The sequence below is a fragment of the Manihot esculenta genome, chromosome 9, assembly GCF_001659605.2.
Source record: "Manihot esculenta cultivar AM560-2 chromosome 9, M.esculenta_v8, whole genome shotgun sequence".
Classification (NCBI taxonomy): domain Eukaryota; kingdom Viridiplantae; phylum Streptophyta; class Magnoliopsida; order Malpighiales; family Euphorbiaceae; genus Manihot; species Manihot esculenta.
In genome coordinates, this window is record NC_035169.2 from 11743537 (window position 1) to 11752198 (window position 8662).

At 28.3% G+C, this 8662-nt stretch overlaps 1 protein-coding gene across 1 annotated transcript; it reads left to right on the forward strand.

Annotated features, from left to right (window-relative positions):
• The first annotated feature begins 4236 nt into the window (after positions 1-4236).
• Positions 4237-5403, forward strand: LOC110607679 (F-box protein At5g07610). Its single transcript, XM_021746826.2, has one exon. It carries the CDS (start codon positions 4237-4239, stop codon positions 5401-5403), a length of 1167 nt encoding a protein of 388 aa, XP_021602518.2.
• The last annotated feature ends 3259 nt before the right edge of the window (positions 5404-8662 follow it).

Here is an 8662-nt window from a genome sequence, read left to right on the forward strand (position 1 = left end):
AATTGAAAACTTACCTATCTTTCTTATCAAGACCAAGAGAATTAACTGAAAGTAAAGAAACTGAAAGCAAAGAAACTGAAAGCAAAGAAACTGAAAGCAAAGTAAAAGTAAATTGCAAGTAAAGTAAAAAGGGGGTTTTGAGATTGGTTTAATTGATCTAATACTGAAAGCAAATAATTAAAATAAAGGAAATCAATAAGGAGAAAGCTCTAATTGAAGAATTGGATCCACTTCAGTTGTTGGGATTGATCATATAAACTTAGGTTCTTTTGATTGATCATAGAAACTTAGGTTCTTTTGATTGATTCAATAGATTAGTTATGAAGATGGAAAACGCTTCTCACCACCATATCTCTCCTTAATCATAAACCAATTAGGGAACGTTCTCTAATTAATTACTAATAAACAAATTTTCAAGGAACGTCCTTGGGCCTTAGGCATCAAAACAACTATCAATTGCATTAAGAAATAGAGAGACCTAATCCTAGCTATCCAAACGTATGGTGATAACGCTAGATCATGCAACTTCCTTAGTTTTTACACCAAGTGTTCTTGTGTTTGAACAATTCAAGCAATTACGGACTCAAAATTATTCAAACTAACAATATATTACCTTGCAATCAAGAATCAAGTGGCCACATTGATCATAATAACAAAGCAATAATGGAATCAAGCATAAAATTGCATAAATATTGAATAAACCAAAGATAACAATGTATGTTCAGATCTCACAACCCTTAAAACAACTAAAGTTTCACCTAATCTTCAACTAGAATAAAAGGTTTCAGCCACTCATGGCTGAACCAAAACAGAAAATAAAGGAAAAGAAGAAAAGATGAAGAACCGAAGGTGGAGAGCCTTGGAGAGCGCCGGCCGAATGGAGAAGGAGTGGATCAGAAGAGAGGTGGCCGGCCCTTCAAGTGATGTATTTATAGAGTTAAGGGGCTGCCCTAGGTCTTGCTTGCTGTCCAAGTTGAACTTTTACTGCCCAAGTGCTCCCCATGCTGCCCATATCTTGCATTGATGAGGTGGAGCCTCTCTTTTGAATTTTGAATTTTGAATGTGCAAGACTTTGGCTTCTTTGGCAAGCTGAATGAATTTCAAATTTGAATGTGCATCTTTTAAAGTTTTGGCTTCTTCAATGAGGAAAAGGATTCTTCAAGATCTTAAATTTTAAACTGCTCTGCACTTTCCTTAATGAGCTGAATCTTGAATTTGAATTTTGAATTCTCTTAAGGATTTGAAATTTGAATTTCAAATTACTTTCCTTATTTGGCTCCTTTCATGTTGCACTTGGCATGCTTACTCTCATTTGCTCCCTTTTAGGCAGTTTTAGGGGCATTTTCACCAAATTGTCTCTTTACACCATTTTCTGCAGAATAAGATTAAAATCACAAAATTAGGCAGAAAAAGTGTAAATGAACATCAATAATATCATAATAAATTGGTCTAAAATATGCTCTATCAATGGATCAGTTACTTAATCTTAGGGATTGTATAATCATAGACTTGATTTTCCTTTCTATTTAGATACCATCTCTCATGTATAAATAGGTTGTAATCTCTATTGGTGAAATACAACAACAATAAATATTATCTTTCTACATGGTATCAGAGCCTCACGGACTCTGTTCATTTGGGTTACCCATAAAGGTAACATTTGGAGACTTAGGGCTCTGTTTATTTAGGTTACCATAAGGGGTAACATTTGGAGATTTAGGGCTCTGTTCATTTAGATTACCATAAAGGGTAATATTTGGAGATTTAGAGATCTGTTCATTTGGGTTATCATAAAGTGTAACATTTGGAGATTTAAGCCTCCGTTCATTTGGGTTACCTATAAAGGGTAACATTTAGAGACTTAGGCCTCTATTTATCGGGCACTGTTCACGGATTCTCTAACTGATTGGATGAGGGATGATACTCGTTTGTTTCTGCAGATTCGAAAGTCTATTCAAGTGATTATATATGGGTCTCGAGTTGATTATATATGTAACAATTTGGGAATGATTAACATTTATGCTCCAACTTGAGGGGGAGTGTTAAGGTTATAAGAAGTAAATATGTTATATAGAAAGTAAATATTGATAGATAGATCAGTTACTTAATCTTAGGGATTGTATAATCATAGGCTTGATTTTTCTTACTGTTTAGATACCATCTCTCATGTATAAATAAGTTGTAATCTCTATTGATGAAATACAACAACAACAACAAATATTATCTTTCTACATGGTATCAGAGCCTCACGGACTCTGTTCATTTGAGTTATCCATAAAGGATAACATTTGGAGACTTAAGCTCTGTTTATTTAGGTTACCATAAGGGGTAACATTTGGAGACTTAGGGTTCTGTTCATTTGGATTACCATAAAGGGTAATATTTGGAGACTTAGGACTCTGTTCATTTGGGTTACTATAAATGGTAACATTTGGAGATTTAGGGTTCTGTTCATTTGGGTTACCTATAAAGGGTAACATTTGGAGACTTAGGACTCTGTTTATCGGGTACTGTTCACGGGTTCTCTAACTGATTGGATGAGGGATGATGCTCGTTTGTTTCTGTAGATTCGAAAGTTTATTCAGGTGATTATATATGGGTCTCAAATTGATTATATATGTAACAAGTTGGGCATGATTAACATTTATGCTCTAATGCGTGTTAAGGTTATAGGAAGTAAATATATTAATATAGAAAGTAAATATTGATAGATGGATCAGTTACTTAATCTTAGGGATTGTATAATCATAGGCTTTATTTTCCTTTCTGTTTAGATACCGTCTCTTATGTATAAATACGTTGTAATCTCTATTGTAAAATATAACAAATATTATCATTTTACAGTATGAAAAATATAGTTAAAAGATATGATTTTTTATGAAAATATCATAGATTTGATTTATAAACTAAAATATATAATATTTCATTTTATTTAATTATGAAGTATAGTTTTTTATATATTAAAAATATTTATATAATTTATAAATTGAGTATAAACATTTACTTTAATTTATAATATTTCTATATAATATTTTATGTAATAATGAAAATATATTTGTAATAAATATTTATTTAATACAATATATTTAATATTATATATAATAAATATAAAATAAATTTACTTTTAAATAAAATTTAAATTAAAGGATTATATATTTTATTAATATAAAATTTTAAAAATTATATTATAATTTATCAATTATTATTTTAAGTTAAATTTAATTCTTTTAGTTATAATTATAAGAAATCGAAAAAATTTTAGTTTTATTATATAAAATTTAAAGTTTTGAATATAAATATGAATTAAATAAATATTTAAATTTTTTTTAAATAAATTTTTAAAATATAATTTTATATTTCAAGACATGTAAATTAAAAAATGTTTAGTCAAAATTAATTGTAACTAATCCCTAAAATTAAGATAAATATGAAATAATTAATATTACTATTCATGTTTTTAACATCATAATGTATCCGTGAAAAATTTAGACTTTTTTTTTATCCATTAGATCTTTATATAATCATAATTTAAACAATTTAATAACCCACAACATGCGGGCAAGTTAGTTTTGCTTAAAATTTCCTTAAAATCAACGGAGAGATGATCTTGCCCTAATTAGCTTAGACAAACTAAACCAAGAAGTTCTCAACTAGCTGATGACGGCCCACTAATTTTCACCATAACTCTCAAACGTTATCTGCAAGTGGTAGGCAATACAATTGCTCTTCACCATACAGCTTCTGGGGAATCCTTGATTCTTTTGATTAATGGTCTGTTTTCTTTCATTTGCTTTCCTGGATTCTTAGTCCTAGGAGGAAACAGATTTACGTGAGTTTCTTTACCAGAGGTTGTCAGTGCAATTAATTTCACTTCTTCAGGAAAACTGAAAAAAAAAAAAAAAACAAAATGAATTTATTCCTCAAATAAAACTCCATGCCCGTGCTTTCTCAAGAATTACCACTGCCATAGTGCAAAAATTAGCCATCAAAATACAGATTTGTTTCTTTTTTCCCCTTAGTGCAATTATATATTACTTGTAATTGGTTTTATATTTTTATCATTTCAGTTTCAGACCACAATTGTTCTTCCATTAGCTATTCACCGTGAATCTATTTCATATAAAGCTTCAATTTTTATTTGTTTGCCAGTTTCTTCCTCAATATAGGATCAAAATTTCTACTACAATTTACGTATCTTTCAACCACAATTGTGCAGAAATTGAAGGGGATATCCTAATGGCTTCGTCCTCAGATGTATTGATGCCCATAATTCATCAAGAACACAAGTCTACGAGTTTTTTATGCGGTTTGGAAGAATTACCTGATGATCTGTTAGTTAATATACTTTGTCAATTGTCAGACAGGCTTCTTGTTAGATGTAGATGTGTCTGCAGAACTTGGAATAATCTGATCTCTAATGTTTGCATCCCAAAAGCTTTTGCTGCTTCACCTCTTTGTGGGTTACTTTACCGTGGCTATAAATATGGCCTGAGTAAAAATGCCTTTGCTGGCTATATTCCATATGGGCAACCTCTGGATCTGGTACCTAATAACTCCCAAGCATTTGTCAATTCCTATACTGCTTTATTGCCCTTTGAGAATTCCCCTGGAGATTTCTGTGATTGTTGCAGTGGCTTGCTTCTCTTTGTCAATCTGCCTATCCTTCAGTTCTATGTTTGTAACCCCGTAACCAAACAGTGTGCGGCAATCCCTACAAGTTCAGCATATGCAAAACCTATTCATGCATCACTAGCTTTTAATCCCAGTGAATCGCCTCATTATAAAGTGTTTTGCATTGATCGAATGTGTTCACACATTCTAAATTTGCATATATTCTCCTCAGATGTTGGTAAATGGGTTACCCATCTCTTCACCCATAATCTTCGTATTTACGGAACACCTAAAATCATGCGAGCCATTTATTTGAATGGTTCAATTTTTGTTTGTGCTACCATGCTTCATATGTTAATTTTTAGTCTCTCGAAAGAAAAATCACTTTCTATCGAACTTCCAGAATATAAGAAACATGAGTATGTTGCTTTTTTCGGAGTATCAAAAGGTTGTCTCTATTATTCTAACCATGATAATTCTATATTATTTCTATGGCGTTTGGAGGTGAATAGATGGATTTTGATGCACAATATCTGCTTTAATGATTTGGCAAAAGATCCATTTGGAAGTGTTTTGTGCCAGTCTCATGATTTTATGATTATGCCATGTGCTCTGCATCCAACTTCCAATATCATCTTCCTCTGGTGTCCTAGAATGATAATCAGTTATCATCTCGATAATCACACCATAGAGCTTATTTGTGAAATGGATAAAGTCTCAGATATACTTATGGGTCAATACACTGTCCGTGTCTACACACATTGGATAGGAAATTTGAAAGATTTCAACTAAGAGACATTGTCATTCGATAATTTACGGTAAGTGACTCAAATCTTAATCTTTTAAATTAGTTTTACACTTAAATTTGGCAGCTTTGCATTAGTTTAGTATTGTATGCTTGCTTATTTTTATCTATCCATTTATTTATGTTGGATAATTATTTATTATGTTGAATAATTATTTATTATTACAAATCTTAATATTTTTTATTTTAATTATTTATTTTAGTTTGTGAAATAAAAGTTAGAACAAAAGTTATTAATCGGGGATTTATACAGAGTACACATGCTTTTGCACTAAAAGAGTGCAAAGCAGGGGGTTTTTATATTTTCAGTGTCTAAGAAAAATATTTAATTTTTTAAGATTTAAAACAAAAAATACGCAACATTCTTTAAGTTTTAAAAGTGTGCAAGTTTTAAATTTTAAAAGAAATTAAAATATTTTATTTTTTAATTATTATTATATTATAATAATATGTTTACCATAGTAATACTTATATTATATTAATTTAATAACATTATTTACAACATTTTTTACAATGCATTTTTTATTTTTTATAATATATTAATGGTAATATAAAATTTTTTTAATTATTATATTATATATTGTAGTAATATATTTTATTATATATATTATAAAATATATTTAGTTGTGTTATTAATAAATAAAAATAATAATAATGAAAAACCTGTTTTTCGCTTTTTAAATATAAATAAAATTTATTTAGTTACTTTTGTTATATTTTTATGGTAATTTTTAATTTTTAAAATATAATATTAAATATATTTTATAGAATAGTTAATGTTGTTAATATAAAAATATTTTTAATTTTATATTATATATTATAATAAAAATATATTTTATTATATTATTAATATTTAAATAAAAAATATAATTAATATTATATAATTTGAATATTATGAAATTAATATTATGTTGCGATTAAATATATTATATGAGAGTATCTCAATAAAATAAAATTGATTGAGATTGATTGCTAAAATTGTGATAAATTTAAAAGAATTAATATTATAATAAAAGAATTAGTCATCAAAATACAGTTTTTTTTTTCCTTAGTGCAATTATATATTACTTGTAATTAATTGGTTTTATATTTTTATCATTTCAGTTTCAGACCATAATTGTTCTTCTATTAGCTACTCCCCTTGAATCTATTCATAAAGTTTCAAGTTTTATTTGTTCGCAAGTTTCTTCGCCAATATAGTATCAAAATTTCTACTACATATACGTATCTTTCAACCGGTGCAGAAATTGAAGGGAATATCCTAATGGCTTCATCCTCAGATTTCTTGATGCCCATAATTCATAAAAACACAAGTCTACGAGTTTTTTATACGGTTTAGAAAAATTACCCGATGATCAAAATTTGTGCGTATCGTGTTTTTATGATTAAGTTTTGTGCTCTACATTCAACTTCCAATGTCATATTTCGCTAATGTCCTAAAATGATAATAAGGTATAATTTCGACAATCATACCGTAGAATATTTTTACGAAATGGATAATGTCTCAGACATACTTATGGGTCAATACAGACATTGTCATTCGACTTAATTTAGGATAAATCTTTGTGAAATGGATAATATGTTAGACAATGTCTCAGACATACTTATAGGTTAATACACTGTGCATATCTGCATATATTGTCATTTGACTTAATTTAGAATAAATGACTCAAATTTTAATATTTTAAATTAATTTTTCACTGAAATTTTATAAAAATTTTATAATTTAATTTTCTACTAAAATTTGGCAGCTTTACATTAGTTTGATATTGTATGTTTGCTTATTTTTGTCTATCCATTTATTTGTATTCCATAGTTATTTATTATTGTACTTGTAACTTTCTTATTTATCTTCAATCTTTCATTCTCCATCCTCTACCTGCTTGTTATAAAATTCATTCTTCAGTTAAGAGTCCGTCGACTTCTTGAGTTTTTTTTGTTTACTTCTACAAATATTATTTTTGGGGAATGAGTCATTGGGTTATATTGCTTGAACTTTTATATTTGTTTTAATATTCTTAGTGTCTTATCCATACATATTTATCATGATTCCTAGTTTCATGCCTTAGTATGTTAAAACTCCCTTTTGTCCATTTATCAAATTAAAACTAGTTTTAATTTGTTTGCTTACTCCTTGTTTGAGAATTTATAATATTGAATTTAAATTTCTTACAGGGATTATCAAAGAAGTTACTTTTGAATGCATCAAGAGATTCGAGACGATAATTGAAATAAGTATTTATGATAAAGTAAGGAGATTATTAAGAATTTTTTGATTAATTTTTTTTAGTTTATTCGTTAGTTGATAATAAAAAATTAACCTTTATGATTAAGAAGTCAACTTTTATTTGAAGAATTTTTTTGTATTGATAGCTATTCAGGGAGAGGAGAGGCAATAAAACTCTAAATGTAAGGAATTGGAGAACATGTTTTGTCAAATTATTTAATGGGTATTAGGCCGACTTTTATTTAAGATTTAGTATAATGGGTGTATCACTCTAATTGAGTACAAATTTAATGTTTTATTTTCATGAGATGGAATAAGTAATTTTTTTTTTTATTGTAATTCCAACAAACAATTTAAAGTTTATATATAAAACAAGAAATGGACGATCCACGTGACGCTGCAGGGGAACGAAACTAAGATTGCTGGCCTAATACGTGGAGCTATTTGCTTGCACTTTCCCTAATACGTGGAGCTATTTGCTTGCACTTTCCTATGAAAGAATTGAAAAATCAATAGTTGGCTATTTGCGTGTAGGTGAGTATTCGGTCGGTTCGGTTCAAAATCAAACTGAACTAAATAAATTGAAAACTGAAATTTTACTAGTTATGAAAATCGAACCGAATCGATTTGGATCAAAAATCAAATCGAATCGAACCGAACCAGTTTGATTCGGTTCGATTCGGTTCGATTTGATCGGTTTTGATTTTTAATAAATTTTTTATTTTTTACACTTTATTTTTAGTATTTTAAAATTTAATTAAAATATTTTAATTTTAATATGATTTAATTTCTTTATATTATTGAAAATAATATATTATTATCACTAATCGGTTTGGTTCGATTTTTTCAATTTTTTCTAATCAAAATCAAACCGAACTGAAATAATCAAAATTTTTAAAATTAAAAATCGAACCGAACCAAAATAAATAAAAAACCGAACCAAAATTTTCAAATTAATTTGATTTAGTCAATTTTTTCGGTTTGAATCGAATACTGATCACCCTATTTGCTTGCACTTT